At 44.4% G+C, this 19,216-nt stretch overlaps 1 protein-coding gene and 2 non-coding genes across 3 annotated transcripts in view; all 3 read left to right on the top strand.

Annotated features, from left to right (window-relative positions):
* The first annotated feature begins 2 nt into the window (after positions 1 to 2).
* Positions 3 to 19,216, top strand: part of SF3B3 (splicing factor 3b subunit 3) — a 28,994-nt gene continuing 9,780 nt past the window's right edge. Inside the window, exons 1-17 of the mRNA XM_064387059.1 lie at positions 3 to 158; positions 754 to 866; positions 1,260 to 1,586; positions 2,692 to 2,864; positions 3,230 to 3,371; positions 4,313 to 4,425; positions 5,126 to 5,263; positions 6,419 to 6,522; positions 7,712 to 7,877; positions 8,379 to 8,474; positions 9,004 to 9,076; positions 14,500 to 14,651; positions 15,031 to 15,186; positions 15,334 to 15,489; positions 16,190 to 16,333; positions 17,194 to 17,316; positions 18,670 to 18,824. Coding sequence (XP_064243129.1) covers positions 797 to 866; positions 1,260 to 1,586; positions 2,692 to 2,864; positions 3,230 to 3,371; positions 4,313 to 4,425; positions 5,126 to 5,263; positions 6,419 to 6,522; positions 7,712 to 7,877; positions 8,379 to 8,474; positions 9,004 to 9,076; positions 14,500 to 14,651; positions 15,031 to 15,186; positions 15,334 to 15,489; positions 16,190 to 16,333; positions 17,194 to 17,316; positions 18,670 to 18,824 — 2,288 coding nt within the window. The 5' untranslated portion in view covers positions 3 to 158; positions 754 to 796. The remainder of the gene's footprint in view (positions 159 to 753; positions 867 to 1,259; positions 1,587 to 2,691; positions 2,865 to 3,229; positions 3,372 to 4,312; positions 4,426 to 5,125; positions 5,264 to 6,418; positions 6,523 to 7,711; positions 7,878 to 8,378; positions 8,475 to 9,003; positions 9,077 to 14,499; positions 14,652 to 15,030; positions 15,187 to 15,333; positions 15,490 to 16,189; positions 16,334 to 17,193; positions 17,317 to 18,669; positions 18,825 to 19,216) is intronic.
* On the top strand, positions 1,888 to 1,969 carry LOC135279812 (small nucleolar RNA SNORD111). Its single transcript, XR_010347007.1, has one exon. It is a non-coding gene; the product is annotated as a small nucleolar RNA SNORD111 (small nucleolar RNA).
* On the top strand, positions 4,579 to 4,658 carry LOC135279815 (small nucleolar RNA SNORD111). The gene has a single exon (XR_010347010.1). It is a non-coding gene; the product is annotated as a small nucleolar RNA SNORD111 (small nucleolar RNA).

Genomic DNA, 19,216 nt, shown 5'->3' with positions numbered 1-19,216 from the left:
GGTACCCTCCCTCGCCACACGGCGCGCGCGCGCGCCGGCCTCGCGGAAGGCCCCACGGAGAAGGCGCGGGAGGGCAGCGCGCAGGCGCGGCGCTGATGGCGGAGGAGGCCGGCGGCGCGCCCGCCTAGGCCGGAGCAGCATCCGCCGCCATCCGCACGGTGAGCGCAGCTCCGCCCGCCCGGCGGCGGCTCCGCGCCGCGCACCGGCCCCTGCTTTGTGAGGGGAGCGTCGCAGGCGCGCGGGGGGTGAGGGCGGCCGGGCCGGCGGTGAGCTGTGGCCGCTTCCCGCGGCGGCGCTGGCTCCGTGCCCTGCGGGCTCGGCCGAGCCCAGGGCCGGTGTTCCCGGCCGGCGCTGCTGGGGCTCCCTCCCGCCGCGGCCTCAGGGAGAGGAGCCGGCCCTGAGCGGCTGCGGGTGGCCGCGCTCGCGTTCAATGAACCGGCGGGGCAGAGCTGCGTAACGGCGCGGGGATCCCGCAGGGCTTCCCTGACTGCGTTTGGCTCGTGAAAAGCTAAAGCCTAGTGACTAATTAGCAGTAATTACTGGACGTTCTGCTCAGCCGCCCGGCGGCGAGGAGTTCAGCTGGCAGCCGGGACACCCTGGCAGAGCCCTCAGCCTCGCCGCGCTAATAAATATCAACTAGCGGGCGGCAGTCGGGCTGCTGTGCGGAGTGCGCGCGTGGGACGGCAGCGCTTCCCCGGGCTGGTGAAGGGCTCTGCTTTCGAGAAGTTTGTTATTTTGTGTTACTTGTTGCAGAATTACCGGAGCTGCGATAAGCTGAAGCAAATCCGTTGCCAACATGTTTCTGTACAACCTAACGCTGCAGCGTGCCACAGGCATCAGCTTTGCTATCCATGGCAATTTCTCAGGTAATTTTCTCCCTCTGCATGGCTTGGCTTGAGGCTTTTTTGGGTAGCACAAGAAAAAAGATGTGTTTTACACTTTGCTTTGGTACCTCTGGGGTTTTTTTTTGCTGGTATGTTATGATTTGCTTTTAAGTGTTAGTTGAGCTGTGGTAGCTTGTGGAAAGGTTGAGAGAAGTGTGGCGTGATTGTTTATCAGTCCAATTTAGTTGTAGTGTTCTGACCAATTTTCTGGTGTGTCAAAAGATGTTCAAACAATGGTTGTTCATAATGTGGTGGATAAGTTTCTTTGAGTTTCTCCATGGCAGTCCTAAAATTGGCATTAGGAAGTTTCCCCTTCTTTTCTTGTAGCAGTTGTGTCCTCTGTCTCTGACTTGTGTCATGTTTTCGGTTCTGCAGGCACCAAACAACAAGAAATTGTTGTTTCCCGGGGCAAGATCCTGGAGTTGCTCCGCCCCGACCCCAACACGGGGAAGGTGCACACTCTGCTGACCGTGGAGGTGTTCGGGGTCATCCGCTCCCTCATGGCCTTCCGCCTCACCGGGGGCACCAAGGACTACATCGTGGTGGGCAGCGACTCGGGCCGCATCGTCATCCTGGAGTACCAGCCCTCCAAGAACGTCTTCGAGAAGATCCACCAGGAGACCTTCGGCAAGAGCGGCTGTCGCAGGATCGTTCCGGGCCAGTACTTGGCTGTGGACCCCAAGGGCCGCGCCGTCATGATCAGTGAGTCTCTCTGTCAGCTTGTGTTCTTCGTGTTTTTATCTTCTCTCTTGTGGGTGTTTGTTTTGGAGCGAGTTTCTGCCAGGTATAATTGGAATTATAATTGTTCCAGGCTGTGAGCTGTGTCAGGGAGAACGCAGGCGTTCAGAATTGTTCCTTGATGCTGGTGGAATTGCACAAATAAAAATTGTGATGCTGAACCAAAACAAGTTGGAACGAGATCAGGGCGCAGAGCCCTGAGGCGTGGTGTGTGGGAGAGAGGATGGGATTGCAGGTGTCAGTGCTGCAGTGTAGCCAGCTCCCATGGCCTGAAATGATGTTCTGAGTTCATGTCTCTTCTCTGAGATGTCTCATGGAGACAGCCAAATGCATTTCTGATCAGGCTTCACAGGTAGAAGGACACTTGGGAGAATTTTTTTGGTAAGATTTAGCACAGGGTGTGTGGAGCTTTCTCAGTTTGCTGAAGGCAGCTCTGTGCAGTGCTGATGGTAGTTTACCAGTGTGTCTTTATACTGGGAATAGCAATAATATGATTTCTTTTCTAACATGTATTTCTCTGGGTGAGAAAGTAGCACAGTCACAGTTGTGGTATTCGTGTTGATATTTGAGTGGAGTTTTTTATGTTGTGAATGCTGTATGTCAAGCAAGGATACATTCTCTTGGTTAGAGTATTTCTGTGGAAAAGTTGTCATACCAACTGGCTTTAAGTAGCAGAACATCTGGATGCTTCTTTCTGTTTGTCTTTGCTTCCTTGCAGTCAGTCATCTCTTGTGTGGTAAAAAGAGTGAGTGGCAGTAAAACTGAGAGCGAGTGGCAGAGTAAAAACTGCCTCAAGCCAGTGTAGTTGGAATATTGGGCCAGGTGAATGTAGCTCAAAAGGTCAGGCTTTGGCTTTAAAGGGCTGAAGTTGTCATTTTGTGCTTGCAATCTAAAAGATTTAAAATGAGACATTCGAGGTTAACTGGTGGCACAGAGATAAACACCAGTGGTGGACTTCAGCTGAAGTAGTGCTGACATTCTCTTTCAGAGTTACAACTCGATTTTGGGCTGTGTGGTCAGATTTGATTATAAATTAATGGGCTTCACGTGCTGTTGTCCTTTCTTGCAGGTGCCATTGAAAAGCAGAAGCTGGTGTATATCCTGAACAGAGATGCTGCTGCTCGACTCACCATTTCCTCCCCACTGGAAGCCCACAAGGCCAATACCTTGGTCTACCACGTGGTGGGAGTCGACGTGGGGTTTGAAAACCCAATGTTTGCTTGTCTGGAAATGGATTATGAGGTGAGAAGAACTTCATCTCTCTTTGCTGTATTTTGGCCTTTGTTGTTCCTATTTGGTTCTTCATCTGTCACTGGGGAACATTGGCAGCTTCTGCTGTTTGGACAGTTTTCATTTTTTACAGGCTCACTGGCTGTTTGTCTTGCCTTCAGCCAGAATGGGCAAGTCTCTTCTGTCTTGGTGATTGATTCTTTTTGCTTTTCAACTGAAAATATGCCTGTTTCCTTGGTCTGAACTTCTCTTGTGCAACTTCCAGCAAGTCTTTTGGCCCTCATCCTGTTGCTACTCCATACCGTTTCCCAACACATCAGCTTTGCTTTTCCTTTTAACCCTTTATTTCAAAGACACCTGGATGTGTTCTGTTTTAGGAAGCAGACAATGACCCAACAGGTGAAGCTGCAGCCAACACACAGCAGACATTGACGTTTTATGAATTGGACTTGGGTTTGAACCATGTTGTCAGGAAATACAGTGAGCCCCTGGAAGAGCATGGCAACTTCCTCATAACAGGTACTGCCCACAGAGTTGTTTTTGCATGGGTCTGCTTGGTTCCCATTCCCCAGGAAAACACAGTCAATACTCTTTACATCTTAGGAGCTGTTTCAGTTGTGGTCTGAGCTATTAGTATAAATTAATTAATTGACCTTGCAGTCAGGTAATGAGGGGTTGTTTACACATGGAAATACACAAGTATTCATAGAAGCAGCTGCAGTTTGAGAGTGCTCCTGAAATTAGCTGGTAGCAATGCAAAAGAACTTAGTTTTAGTAACAGGTAGGTGCTGTTTTACTCTCTTCTATGGGATTCCATCTGCTAAAGGCGGTAGATGAATCCATGCACTGAAAGCCCGCTTGGAGAGGTTGGATGCAAAGCCAATACAACACCTTCAACCAGGGAAGCTGCTGCAGGTTTCTCTCCAAGCACAAAAGGTGCTGAGCTAGGAGAGCTTCCTTGTATGCTTGTCCTGTTGTATCTTCTGTAGGCAGCTGTGAGACAGACACCAAGTATTGTGCTGAATCTGTTTGATGGTATGTTACACAGATCACAAAGTATGGTTTTGGAAATGCTTCTATTAACTAAAGATGTTCATCCATCTGATGGATTTTTCTACAAAGCAAACATGCCAGAAACCCAGGGGTTGTGTTTAACTGACAAGTTGCTAGTACGGTATTTTGAGTGTGTCATGGCTTTCTAGACAACAATAAGCCAGGAGGGATAAAGCTTAAGCAATTTGTCAGAAACTGCATCTTTCCAGATCCCCTGGTTCCATCTGTCCTGTTCTCATGGTGGCACACACAGCTGTGCTCAGTCTTTTTTCTTCTCCTAAGAGCAGATTCATATATGCAGGGTGGTGGAGAGTATTGGAAACTATGTTGCTTTAAAGAAAACCAAGTGTTCTGCAGGCACCCAGTCAAGTTTGTGGTAAAGGCTTTTCTCCTAATTTTTCTTTCAGTTCCTGGTGGTTCTGATGGCCCCAGTGGGGTGCTGATCTGTTCTGAAAACTATATTACTTACAAAAACTTTGGTGACCAGCCTGATATCAGATGCCCAATTCCCAGGAGACGGGTGAGATTTTTTTAAGATTATGAATGCTTGGAAATTGCCTTTCAGGGTTAAGGGCATCAGGAAGGTTGTAAAGTAAGAAAAAAAGGAGTGAACATCTTGGCTTATCTGCCTCACTGGCTGTGTGTTATCTGGGAGGGAGGATGGAGGTGGGCATAGCCTGAAGTGATGAGTGTAGTTCATGTCTCTTCTCTGAGATTTATACTGGAGATGCTCCAAAGACTCTGATCAGGCAGCACTGTCAGTGCAAGACAGGATTACTTGAGATGCTGAACAGTGGCAGTTGTAGCTGCAGGTGAATTCAACAGCTGCTCTGTTGCATCTAAGGCTGCTTCCTCTCCCTTTGGTATTAGGAATGCAGTGCTTTGAACACCTGTCAAAACCAGGTGCTCAAAACCAGCTGTGTGTGGGTTACAGCCCTCTCCTGTGGTTTTGGCTTTGATATGTGAGTTTCCTGGAGAGGAGAATAAAACAGATGAGGAATGATGCTTAGGCACAATGTCCCACAGCTGTATTTCCTTCTGCGGCAGAGATGTACCAAGGGTGACTACGGTGTAACAAAGGGATGTGCTTTGTGTTCAAAACCTTCTTACATACAGGGAGCTCTTAAGGCACCTCTGAAATGGAAATACTTCAGTCAGTGAAATCACCGCTGTGCTTGTCAGGTAATTCCACCAATGACCTCCACTGTCTTTCCTGACAGAATGACTTGGATGACCCAGAGAGGGGTATGATCTTTGTCTGCTCTGCTACACATAAGACCAAGTCCATGTTCTTCTTCCTGGCCCAGACAGAGCAGGGAGACATCTTCAAAATTACTCTGGAGACTGATGAAGACATGGTAAGCACCACATGATGAATGCAGAAGCATTAATTGAGAGGAGTTCTTAGTCAGTTTCTTATTTACTGCTGTGAGTTTAACTGTATAAGGGAACATGCTTTACGTGATTTTAATACAGTTAACACTGGTCACCACTGTGGGTATTACTCATAAAGAGACATAGTGCAAGATTTGCAAAATCCTGTGAGGATTAAGCTGCAGTCTCTTGAGCATACTTAAAATGTTCTAGAGGTGGTCTTTTTTTAAAATATGTAAACTGTGGTCTGTGAACCTCCTGAAGAGTATTTCATTAACTTATTCTGTGGAACTTTGCTTCCCTGGATTTCAGCAAGTACCCTCTAGTCTCTTAATTGAGTGTTTACATGCTGCATTCAATATTTCTGCAAGATGAGGTAGCTAGTTTGGCACAGCTGGTCTGTGAGTTGAAATAACAGGCTTGCAGTGGCTTGCTGCTGCTTGTTTCAGTATTCTGCTCTGAAAAGTTCTCTGCTGCAGTGTGATTAGTTGGGTTTTTGAGTAAATGCTCAATGTTAATTTCTCCATCTAAACATGTCATATTTGGTACAGGGGATGATTGTGCAGCAGGCACCAAGCCTGCCAGAGTTCAAGGAGTGTTTGGACAATGATCTCAGACACATGGTGTGATTTTTGGGGTTGCTCTCTACAGAGCCAGGAGTTGGACTTGATAATCCTTGTCAGTCCCTTCCAACTCAGAATACTCTGTCATTCTGTGATGTTCGAGTGCCTGAAGATTGTGTTTGGATGTTTCACCAACAGCTGTTGTGACTTTATCAAATTTAGAAATTTGCTCAGGACAATTTTTTTTTTCTAATGCTGGAAAATTGGTGGTGTTCAGTGAAGCAAGTTTCTTTTCTCTTAGGCAGCTTGTTATTTTTACAGCTTTTGTTTTCCAAATTGACTCAGTGTTACAAAATGCAGAAAGTCTTGGAATAAGACAGGCAGCCTGGCTTGTGTGTTCAAATAGTCTGTTGGATTTTGTGATTTATAACCTGGTGCCCCAAACTACTGATGTTAAGCCTGGTCTGCTCTTGTTCATTTCTTTGGAGAAGATAGCTAGGCAGATGTTTGTTATTAAATCACACACATGGAGCTCCAGTACTTTACCATCACAGTCACATCTTCATCTGCTTTCAGGTAACAGAGATTCGACTGAAGTACTTTGACACTGTTCCTGTTGCTGCTGCCATGTGTGTGCTGAAAACAGGATTTCTCTTTGTGGCATCTGAATTTGGAAACCAGTGAGTAAACAATTTTACGTCAGTGTTTTTCCCCTGGAACAGAGTGATTCTGTTCAGGCCTGAAGACTGACCCTTGAACTTACTGTGGGCAGAAAGACAACACCTCTGATTTAATGGGTAAACTAGTGCTTTGTTCAGAGGGATTGAGAAGAACTATTGGATTAGACTATGAATGGGGGAATTTTCTTGTTGTTTGAATTCAGATTAGATGATGAAGTGCAGAGAACAAAAGGTTGCTTGCTGTTGCAGCAGATTTTGGAAGAATTGAGCACTTGCTGTTTGTGTAGGGTTCATCACATATCTAGATGAATTACCTTTTCAATTAGTTTGATAGTTTTGAATTTTTGTGTGTATGGCCCTCTCAGAAGTAAATAGGATTTCTTATTAGTAGCTGTGTTCCTTTCCTTACTAGATGTGTACTTGAGGGCTTTCTCTGAATTCATGTTTGGACTTCTAAATACTCTAAAGGATAATGCACACCTTTGAAGATTAGCTGAACTGTGTCTGAGGGAGGGATTTACAGGAAAGGAGATTTTCCTGGTGTATCTGCAGTCAGCCACCTGAGGGAGCCCCAGCCAGTTTGCTGGCCCGAGTCTGAATTGAGGAAGCCATATTCGAGCTTTATTAAAACCAGGAAGTAACTCAGTCTACCTTTCTGTGGGATTTTGGTTTTGGTTGAGGTTTGTTTTTCTTCTCTGAAGTTTTATTTTATTATATTTATTGTGTTATTTGGGCTCATAAATTGGAATAGGGAATGTGGTGAAAAATAGTATGATTAAAAAAGTGAAAGTATTCCAAGAAAATAATTAACTGTGGACTTGGAGTCCTAGCCATTGGCCTTGCTTTTGGCCTCAGCTGACAGTTGCTGCTTTGGCCTAAACACAAGAATATCTAAAAGGCTCAAGGGTAAACAAAATACTGAAACTCTGGGATACCTTGCCAGTGACAGCTGCAAATGTGAAGAGCTGAAGCTGGGAGGTTGTGGGGGGGTTTTTTGTCTTTGCAGGCCTCTGAGTCTTTTTAAATATTTTGTTGCCCAGAAGACAACCCTTAAAGCCAAATACTAATAACTGAAAATGAAGTTGGATTTCTTTCTTCCCCACTGTCTGAATATCTGGTCAAGTCTTACTTGAAAAAGGCTACATGAGCCTTGCTCTGAACATGCTGACATGCTTTTTTCTGTCTCAAGTTACCTGTACCAGATAGCTCACCTGGGGGATGATGATGAGGAGCCAGAGTTTTCCTCTGCCATGCCTCTTGAGGAAGGAGACACATTCTTTTTTCAGCCTCGACCTCTGAAGAACCTGGTGTTGGTGGATGAGTTGGACAGTTTGTCTCCTATTCTGTGTTGTCAGGTATGTTGCCATCAGCAAGTTCCTGTTTACCACATGTGTAAGTGGAATCACCAGCTGTGTTATTCCAGGTTTCCAGAAATACTGCTCCAGGTAAAAACTCAGAGAGGCAAATCTGCAGAATACTCAGACATCTGCCTGAGATTGGTACCTGGACTGGTAGCTTTTGATTCCTGTGGCAGTATATATATCTCTAAACACAGAGTGTCAGCCAGTGATTCTGTGGTGCTTCTCTGTTGACCATCAGACCAGCTGTTTGCAAAGAGTTTCAGTAAAACTTAACATTGAGGGCAGCAGCTGGAACACCCCATAGCATCTCCACAGCTTTTGGTGTTTGAGAAAATATTCTTAAAGCAGTAGTGTGATATATATATATATATATAGATAGATAGATATAGATATATATGTATATAGGTATATGTGTGTGTGTGTGTATAGTTTAATTTTCTGGTTCCAGATAGATGTTGTTTTGATGGTTTTGATGTTTGCTTTTTCTCCACACAGATAGCAGATTTGGCCAATGAAGACACACCCCAGTTGTATGTGGCTTGTGGTCGGGGGCCCAGGTCATCCCTGAGGGTTTTAAGACATGGACTTGAGGTAAGACATCCAGCACTTTAGAAGAAAAACCTGAGAGATGAGGGCAGTGTGAGGAAATCCTTGAAATAAAGTTGCTGGAATGAGGGGATTCTCCTTTTGCTGTAGTTTGGAGAGCTACTTTCTCTTGCTTCTTGAAGAATAGAAGGGTTGTATTGTTGTATTGTTTATTCTTACAGTCTCAAAGGCTTTTTCTTTACTTGATTTCAACAAAACCTGCATTTAGTCTCTTCTAATACTTGAGTGTGTTGAACTGGAACATTCCTGGTGTCTGCCAGCTGCTGCTGGTCTCTGCTGGGGGTGGATGACATTGTTTTAAGGCTGATCATCCAGTGCAATAATGTTGCCATATCATTGCTGACCATATTTTGCCCTGTAGCACATCTTGGACGGGCTGAGAGCCTCAGAACTGGGAATTGTTAGCTTTCCTTCCCAGTTGTGGGAAAGCTTAAAAACTGCTCATGTTTGATTGCTTACTCTAGTAAGTCTAAACATCTGTTTGCAAAAGAGCCTTCTTCCTGTTTACCCTTAGGTATCTGAAATGGCCGTCTCAGAGCTGCCTGGTAACCCCAATGCTGTATGGACTGTGAGGAGACATGTTGAAGGTATGCAGTGTTTTCCTGAAGCATAGGGAGGTCATAATGGCTTTGTGTGTGTTTTGTTTGTTGTTGTTGTTTTCTGGCCAAAGAGATAGGAATGGTGCTGCGTGATGCTTGTGTGCCATCCTCAGAAATTGTGGTTTGAGTCAGCAGCCACCTGCTTGTCTTAAAAAGCCACCCACCCTCTGGTCCCCTGGTATTGTCACACTTCCTTTTGACAAAGAAGCAGCTGTCTGCAGCTGCATCCATCATCCAGTGTGCTGTGTCAGCTGTACATTTGCAGCCTGAAGCTGCTGAACTTCTCATGCATTCCCACTTCCCATAAGTTTTTGCCCATAAGTTCTTGCTCAAACATCAGCAGGCAACATCTCTTCTTGTTGTTGGAGTGTCCTCACTATTCTTCATGTGTGTGTTGACAACTGCAGTAATCAGCTCTTTGTCAGAGAGTGGGATGCAAATTATGGAACAAAGATGATAAATCAGCAACAGTGTTTGTATTTTATTACTTCCTTCTGTGCATATCTGAAAAAGCCACTCTGGAGTAGGACATACCCTCTGTTCAAAAGCCAGCAGTGTGTAGAAGGTTTGTGATTCCAGAAAGATTAAGATTTCAGGTTGGCAAAATATACTGAATTGGGGGTTTGGTTGGTTGTTGGGGGTTTTTTTTTTAAATTTCATGATCTGAAATAATAGCCTTGTTTTACTAATGTACAAGAGGAAATGTACCTTCTGCCTTTCTCTTTATGGTGAGAGCAGAATTGCACAGAAACACCTAAAAAGCTTGTAGAGAGTCTCTTCTGGGTGCTGGCAGTCTCAGGGGTTATTTCCAAGCAGTGCTTTGTGTAACTCTCACAAAGGCTTCCCTAGGTTTATACACAGGATGTAGAAAGGCCAGATTGTTGCAATAGAGGCCTTAGCCTGCTATGGTGACGTGATACCTTGTATTTATGCAGAGTAGTGTGTCTTCCAGGAAACCAGCAACTGTGTGGGAATTTCAAATCCTGCAGTGGGATCTACCTTGCCATGTGAGACCTGCCATGAATTCCTGTGCTCATGTCCTGAGATTCATGCACTGCCTAAGCAATAAGGGAGGAGATTTGAGCATAAAGTGCCTTTATGTCTCCCCAAGAAATAAAAGGGTCAAAAGGAAAATATTTCCACGGTTCATATTAGAAAAAAAACCCAAAAAACAACCACCTGGTTTTCTGAAAAGAGGCATTCCACTTTGTTAGAAACCTTTTCTCCAGCATTCTGGAAAAGAAGTTGGTATGATTTTCTCCCTCTGAGGACTGGAGGCTTCTGACATCACCTTACAGTTTTAAAATCTTTTCTCTTGGGGTTCCAGAAGAAGACTGTGACTTTTCAGGAGGTGAAGGACCACTGATGATCTGCAGGAAGCAGGACCAGTCTCATTGCCTTCTCTTCTTTCCACCTTCCAAATTTTCCAGGTTTCAGCATGATCATCTCCATGATTCAGAAAGGCTGGAATCTGTAGTTGTTAAGCTGTGCTATTCACTGAATACAGTTTATAGTTCTGTGAAACTCATCCCCAAGTTCCAACTCTTGGAATTCAGAAATTATTTTAGTGGGTTTTAATCAGAAAGAATGCAGAACATTTTCAAACATGAATATAATCTTTAAAGTGCCCTTGAGGGCACACTTGGCAGTGTGGGCTTGCCCAGCTCTGCCTCGATGTTGCAGTGTGTGTGTGCTGCAAGGCCTCTGTAAGAAACACCCAGGTCTGCAGTGTTCAAAGCAAATACTAACCTTGGCTGGTACGTGGTGATACTCACTACCAATACCAAGCCTTTTTTTTTCTTCCACAGGTGGCTGGTGGTGGAGGTGCTGATCACCACAGGTGTGTACCTACTGCTAGGGGCTACTGTACAGTACCACAGGTTAACCACAGAGAATCCCAGCAGCATGGGGCTACATTTATGCTGAGCACTTCACTAAACAAATTCTAGAAACTGGTGTGTAGTTGAAGATTGTTGCCTTTGAAGTTGAGTAGCTGAGGAGTAGAAAGCAGGTCCCAGTCCATCTTGGGGTCCTTGGGAAGCAAAACAATCAGCTGTGTCTCTGTGGGACAGTCAGTTCTTGCTAAAATTGGATGTGTGTGTTTTAGGAGTATTTTCAGCTCTCTTGTAGACAAAGATTAGGCTTCCAGCTGCTTTGTACAGACCTTCCAAGAGAAAAAGATCAAGAGTTCTTGGAGCATTTGGTATTGCTGGCATGGGAATGCCCTGTGGTTATGGGTTTCATCTGCCTGTGAGACAGAAGTGGGTAGGATTTGCACCAAACTATTCCAGCTGAATGGTCTGGGTGTAGGTGTGTGCTGTGCTGTGTTGACAGATGGGAGCTGGGAGCCAGCATTCCCTACCTGGCACTCTGCAGTGAGTGTGCAGTGAGTCAGCGCTGCCGAGGCGCCATGCAGTAGTAAACAGAAGCCCAGGAAAATGTGCTGTCATCCCCTCAGAGTCTGTTAACTGAGAGTGATCCTGAGCTCTGACACTGCTCACCAGTTTGCTCCCTGAACTCCTCTGAGCTCCTGGTGACTGCATTTGTATCAGTGCAAATTCAGATGCTGCAGATTGTGAGAAAACTGTCAGGACTGGACTGGCATATAAGAATGGAATTCTCATGGACTAACTCAAACTGAATCCATAAAAAATAATAAAAAACACAGTAGTGTAGAGTTCATGGACTGAAATGTCATGTTTTCATAACTGGTTGTGATGTTTGCATGAAGCTGCAGAAAACTTGTAATGCATGTGCAGGAGAACGAGTCCAGCTGTGGCTCTTCAGAGTCATTAAAATGTCTCTGTTACTCACTGAAAGGAGCTGACTGGTGCAATTAGTACAGTAATAAGCATCTCTGAAGTCTTGTGTCTGCATACAAAATGATGTCTATCTGTTCAAAACTCTGGGGAGCCTGATGTTTTGCTTGGGATTGTGCGGAGCTAAGTAGACATCTTTTCATATTAAAATCTGTAGATCTTTTCTTTTTCTAACTGAGAACACTTCTCAGTGTGCCCTAGGGATTTAGTCCTCTTAATTTCAACTAGACTGCTATATTTTCTAAACCAAAAATGTATTGTTTGAACCTAGTTGAATGTGTCTTACTCACTGACTTAATTCTGGTAAATCAAACCTTTTATTTCAAAAGCTCCAGCAGGGAGTCATTAAGCAAAACAGACTTCAAGCAAAAATGCACTTGTCACTATTATTGACAGAGACTTAAAGGCATACTCTAATATAAATGTAAGCCAATGGAAAGAAAGAGCTAAAAAATATTAAGAGGTAGGAATGAGTTTTCATTTAGATAGGACTAAGGGAATCTGTTTTGTTTTCAGATGGGAGTTCTTTGTCCTGTGCCAAATCACATGCTTAAACCTCCAGCTGGGACACAGTGGTTTATCATGAGAATTGACAGCCCCCAGGGAGGAAGGCAGCAGCTCTGAAGTAATTTGGAAAGCAACAGTGGTCTTTGAAATGGAATTCTTAGAACATCCTGTCTATGGGATATTTATGAATCAAATGCTTAGCCTGTGAACTGCTAGAAACTCCATGATCGAGGAATTCTTGTAGACTTCTGCTGTTGAAAAATTTGTGCAAGTTTGTAGGAGAAGCTGCTGTGTAGAAATTAAGCAGTGTGTGTGTCTTGCTGAACTCTTATCTGCTGTTAATGTTGGAGGAATTCTCCTGTTTAGCCAAGCGTTCAAGTCATTGGTGTTACTGATGGAATTCTCTCTACAGATTCAGTTCCTGCTTTCTCATTCCCCCAAATGGACCAGTTCCTGTTTGTAGGGTTTTGGAGCTGTTGGAGGTTATAGGCTGTGAGCAGTTAATAGAGTAGTAACAGAGTTTATGCCACAGACTTCTGTTGAAAGTGCTGTAGTTACACAGAACTCTTCAGTTTGATCAGAGCTGTGGTCTGTGTACCAGATGTTGCAGAGAAGAATGATAGGGTTTTTTAATTTTTCACTTGCATATTTTCAACTGTATGTAAGAACTTTTTGTTATAAACGTGACACAGCAGGTTTGGCAATGCTTCCATCTAAACAGGGTGGATAAGAAAAGGATTATTAGTTCTTGAAGCATTTGTTTTGGTTAACCCAGCTCGGGTTCTTTAAGCTGCTGCATCGTATTTTGTGGCATCCTGTTTCCATCCCAGTGGGACTCCTTTATTTTCCTTTTCTGTTAAAGTTCTATTAGCCGGTTTTCTGTGTCTCCAATGTTTGAAAATTGTGGAGAATCTCCTTTCAAGAGCAGAAACTGACAGCCCTTATGCCTTCACCTCCCCTAGGTACACTGTGGTGCCCAAGTCTGAGCTTTGGGTTGAGTTGGGTTAAAATTATGATTTTTCTTTTTAAGAAATAGCAGCTGCATGACAACAGCAGTAGAAGTGGAGTTGCTTCTCTGAGGCAATCTCATTTCTCTTCCAAGGCTTCTGGCTCCATTTCCCTATAGACTTCATTGTTTCTGTTGCTTTTGTTATTCTCTTTTAATGAGATTGTCCTCTTCCCCTCTTAAGACCTATTGCTTTCTGCAGAGTGAAAGCAAAGAGCAATAAACTGGGATTTTTGCTTTACCCAGTCCTACTACCCTCCTTTCCCACAAAGTTTCCCTATTTCCAAATGAGCTCTTAAGATTATTTTGATTAGCATATCTCCTCCATGTCCAAGCTACAGGAGTCTCCCACGCTGTCCCCTTTGGGAGAAACCAGTACTGGAGATAATAGAGCAAGCACTGACCTTTACTTCTATTGGGATAAATGACAGTATTGCAACTATCTTAAAAATGTAATTGTTTCTTATCCCAGGAGACTCGCACAGTGTGAATGGAAGCCAGTTCAGCTTCTGGAGGATGGTAGAGCAGGTTTAACCCTGAATTCTGCTGCAGTGCACCCTAATTGTTCTCTGCAGCCTTTTATTGCGTGGCTGCTAGATAGAGATTGTGGTCCTGCACCCTCCTGTGTGTAACATCTGTGGTGTGGTTTCTGCAGATAGATTCCTTATGTTCAAGTTTTTGGAATAGAATATTTAGTTTGACTTTGTTGGGTGTTAAATCTGGATTCAGCTCCTTGGGTGAGGGGGGACAACTGTCTTAAAGTCTTCAAGAACTTGAGCATTCTTTGAAAAAATGTACAAGCATCTTGCTTGCCAGAATCCAGAGTATTGTGAATTGCCTGTGGATCTGGATCATGGTTTGGTCCCTGGCTCGGTCTTGCTTTGTTCGGAGTCCGGCAGTGGCTGGCTCTTGGACAGCGTGTCCCAGAGCGAACTTGTGCAATACTGTCAGCAGCTGTAATTATCACAGGAATTCTGCTGAAGAGTAACTGCTAGACATTTGTCAGACTGCTGATTGTGTTGGGAAGCCTTGCATTTACTAAATCAGCACTCTTTTTTTTCCCTGTCTCCCTTGACCAGATGAATTTGATGCCTACATTATTGTGTCCTTCGTAAATGCCACCCTGGTGCTGTCTATTGGAGAGACTGTAGAAGAAGTGACTGACTCTGGATTCCTGGGTACTACACCGACCTTGTCCTGCTCTCTTCTTGGTGATGATGCTTTGGTACAGGTAATGGAAAGCTGCTTCTTACATGTCTATTGTCTGGCACTCTCAGCTTGCTGCACGGATGTGATTTCTGCAGTAATGCAGCACATGTCTAAAGGTGTTGATTGGCAGAGAACAATGCTGATTCAGCCTTTCCCTTTTTTATCTTGCTAAGTGAAACTGGACCACTTCAAAATGGTCATAATCTCCTTCAGTAGTTCCTTGCTGTGGTTGAAAGATGCATTTCTCCCAGCTGGCAAGTATCATCCTGCTGGTTCAGCCTGGTGCATAGTTCAGATCACTGCTGCCAGGAGCAGTTCTTGCCTTTGGCTTCTGAGTAAGACCCATGAGTAAAAGGGGAGTTGTGGTAAATACAGAATTGATATTTTTTTTTTTCCTTCAGGTTTATCCAGATGGGATTCGGCACATCCGAGCAGATAAAAGAGTAAATGAATGGAAGACACCAGGGAAGAAAACCATTGTAAAATGTGCTGTGAACCAAAGACAAGTAGTGATAGCACTGACTGGAGGAGAACTGGTTTACTTTGAGATGGACCCGGTATGTGTGCTAATATTGTGAATGAGTTTGGAAGAGTGAGGTATGGGGTAATAAATAGTTTAAAAATTTCGATATTGTTTATATAACAAATCCGAAGCATAGTTTGAAAACAAAGTATCTAGTAAGTCTTATGTTTTTCTTTCTCAGTCAGGACAGCTGAATGAGTACACGGAGAGAAAGGAGATGTCGGCCGACGTCGTGTGCATGAGCCTGGCCAACGTTCCCCCTGGGGAGCAGCGCTCCCGGTTCCTGGCTGTTGGACTGGTGGACAACACTGTCAGAATCATTTCACTGGACCCTTCGGTGAGTAGCTGCTCTGGTTTTACCCTTTCATTGGTTTGAAATGTTCAGGGGGATCCTCCAGAAATGGACTGTAACCATCCAGACTGTCTTTCCATATTCAGATGGGTGAGCAGGAATGCACAGCTTGCATGGTTTTTCTCGGCTGGTTGGTAGGAAGCATGGCCCTTGATCCTTCCCTCTAGCAGATACTCCGGTTTTATTGAGAGTCACTTATGTCTCTAGAGGCTCAGCTGATAAGTCACAAAATTTTCTTCTATTGTTTTGTTTTGGGTGGATTTTTTGTTGGGTTTCCCCCTCTTATCTCCCTGTTTGTATCTGTACTCATTGTTGCAGGCAGGTTGGCAACAAACCAAACTTAATATTCATCTACCTTCAACAGATAAGGTGTTCAAAGCTGGTTGTAGTAACGTAAATTTTCCTTAGGTCTCTCCATGCTAAATAACAGCAAATTGTAGTAACCTAATTTTTCCTTAGGTCTCTCCATGCTAAATAACAGCAAATTGCTGGTGCTAGAACAGTTTGGAAGGATCCAGTTTATCTTCTCTTAAGGCCAGGCAGGTACCACTCCTGCTTGCCAAAATGCATAGAGCCAGCATGTGTTATAACTTGTTTTTTCCTTTTTCTGTGATACTTCTTTCTGGAAGATCTTGCCATGCCAAGCCTTGCTGACTGGTGTTGTCCCTCTGTCCTGTTTCCCCAGGATTGTTTACAGCCCCTGAGTATGCAGGCACTGCCTGCACAGCCCGAGTCACTGTGCATCGTGGAGATGGGTGGCACAGAGAAGCAGGATGAGCTGGGAGAGAGGGGCTCCATTGGCTTTCTGTACCTGAACATTGGACTGCAGGTGAGAGGTTCTTGACTGGTTCTGGCAGGTGTGTTTTGAGGAGCTTTTGCTTGAAATTGGTTTGTTAAAATAGCCCTATCATCATGCAGTGCAACACAAAGCCTAACTTCCCTCTTTGTTACAATGTGTTTGACAGCCCTGACTGGGGAATTCACTGTGCGACTTCATAGAGGTGTGAGTTTCCCCATACATTTTTAGATTAAAGACTAGTCAAAAGAGAGTATGTTATACCAGATTTTATGTAGGACAGACTGTGCTTTTCCCATTCAAGAAGGAAGCATATTTTAAGAAATATTTCTGGGTGAAATGTTTGAGCAGTTCTTTAAAAACTGCTTGTAGGGCAGAGTGTCAAACAAGTAACTGCCCACAAGCAGAGGCTCTGCTCTAATAACTTTGCTGTTTCACAGCTTTTTTTTACATCTGGCACAGATTCTCTGATCTTTGACAAAAAAAGCTGGTTTGTGGTAAAAAAAATCATCACAGTTTAGAGTCTTCCACAGGCCTCGAGTTTGATGTCAGAATGCAATCTCTTTTTAAGGAGCATAAGTTTTTGGGTAAATCCTTTGTACCAAGAGGCATGGGGATCTGGAATCCACCCTCAGGTTTTTATGGCTTATGTGATATACTGAAGTCCTCAGTCTGTGGGGTTTTTTTTGGAGGCAGTCCTTTCTGCCCTGTAAAACTGTGCAGGACCTGTGCTTTCTTTGCTATTAAGTGTGGCTGTAGGGGAGAGTTGTACCGACAGCTGGGAAAACAAACAGCTAATTCCTCAGAAACCGCCTCTCAGTTGTTTTGAATTATGCACATAGTAAATGACTTCTTACCCGCAACCTGGATTTTCTTGTTTTGCTGCTGTCAAGAACGGTGTGCTGCTGCGAACCGTGCTGGACCCTGTCACTGGTGACCTCTCTGACACCAGGACCAGATACCTCGGCTCCCGGCCGGTCAAACTCTTCCGTGTCCGCATGCAAGGCCAGGAGGCGGTAAGGGAGGCGAGCTCCTGCAGGGGTGCAGAGGCACTCCCCAGGCACCACAGCCCAGATCTTCTTATGGGTGGGCAGGGTGGGGAAGCATCCCTGCAGCACAGCAGGACCCTCTGGGTAAGGGTGGGAAGTAGAATGACTTCATTGTGGAGCTGCCTGGCTCACAGCTTGTTCTTTCACCAGCAGCCTTGTTCTGACTCCCCTTACTGCTGTGTAGTGCTGCCCTGCCTTCTCTGAACTAGGATTCATCTGACCCATAGGCTGTGTTTACAGTGTGTTTGGAGAAGTCTGAGCAGGTTCTTGGGCTGACAGACACATCTTGCCTGCTCTAGTGCACAGAGATGGAAATAGCTCTGTGCAGAAAACTTACCCTTGAATGCTTGATGCAGTGAATGGTTGTGTCCTTGCATGTTGAGAATAGCTCAGCCAAGGGCTGGACAGCTGCCATACATGGTTCAAGGAAAATATCTGCAAGATTTGGCATAGAAGGAAGAATGTGTTTCATCAGAAGTGCCATTTCCAGCCCTTCTGATGTGGCACTGGGGAAATCAGCCACCCCCTGCTTGACTCATTTTTGGATGACACCTTCAGAGTTGAGAAATATTGCTGATCAGTTTAGGGAGCTGGATCTGGGAATTTGAGCTTAGCTATAGTGTTAAGGTACACTGGGTGAATCTCTTCAACTTGCTCCTGCCAGCTGCAGCTTGGAGATGAGGAGCTTTGCAGCTCTAGCAGAGAATACCTGTAGAATAACCAAGAATAATCTCTCTGCTTTGAGATCAGCTGGTGTCACTTAGGCAGAAACTAAGGTTGCACTGAAACTCATTTAGCCAAATGTATAAAGCTGAAAAGTTTGGAAGTCAATCTGCTTCCTTTGTTTCTCCTAATTTGATTCAGGCAAGTTATGATTTTTAGTAAATTTCACTAAGAGTGCTACAGCACTTGAATTGTGACAAAGCAGTAATAAATATTTATTTATTTATAAATGTATAAATATTTTAAAATACTCGTTCCCATTAGAACAAGCTATTAAAAAAAGGAGATATGACAGTATTGTTGGTCTAGGTAGTAGTAGAAGATCTTGGCTTTTACAGTGGTGTCAGTGCCTCTCAGTTGGAGTATTTGTTGCCTTCATAGTTCTTTAAAGTTCCTTTTCATGCCAAATGCAATTTCCAGAGAAAGCTGAAAGTAAGGAGTGTCTCTTCAGGTGTTCTCTGAACTGGGTGGAGTCCACCCACAAGAGTTCAGTTGTTCCAGTGGGGAAGAGTTGGGCCCTGTACATGCATTCCTGTTGCATAAAGTGAGCTTGCCTCCATTCCCAGACCTAATGAATTTGCTGCCTGTCTTTCCCAGGTGCTGGCCATGTCGAGCCGTTCCTGGCTTAGTTATTCCTATCAATCCCGCTTCCACCTGACTCCCCTGTCTTATGAGACACTGGAGTTTGCATCTGGCTTTGCTTCTGAGCAGTGCCCTGAGGGCATTGTGGCCATCTCCACAAACACATTGAGGTAAGCATCAAAGGGAAACACAAATGCTTGTGGGCTGGGATGCCAGGCAGGTGAAGCGGTGGTGAATTCCACCTGACATTCAAAAGGAAAGAGGTAAAGTGACTTTACATCAAAAATATTTTTATTATAGGTAATGATTGATAAAAGCACTTGGATGGGTTTCAGAAAACAGATAATTTAAGGAAAGTTAATCTGCCAAAAATAAATGGGGTGTGCTTCTCAGATTTGTATTTTCTTTTTAAAATAAGTGTAATTCAAGTTATTCTTCAATTCTCTGATCCTGAGAGAGGGAAGTTTTTAATAAATGTGGACCTGTTATGTATTAGGGTCTTGTGGTTTGTGATCTGAATTGGCTGCTTTGCAGGAAATGAACCACGTGATACCAGAAACCA

Source organism: Passer domesticus, chromosome 12 (genome assembly GCF_036417665.1).
Source record: "Passer domesticus isolate bPasDom1 chromosome 12, bPasDom1.hap1, whole genome shotgun sequence".
Lineage (NCBI taxonomy): Eukaryota > Metazoa > Chordata > Aves > Passeriformes > Passeridae > Passer > Passer domesticus.
Note: the sequence above shows the minus strand (reverse complement) of the source record. Positions and strands in the feature narration are given on the sequence as shown.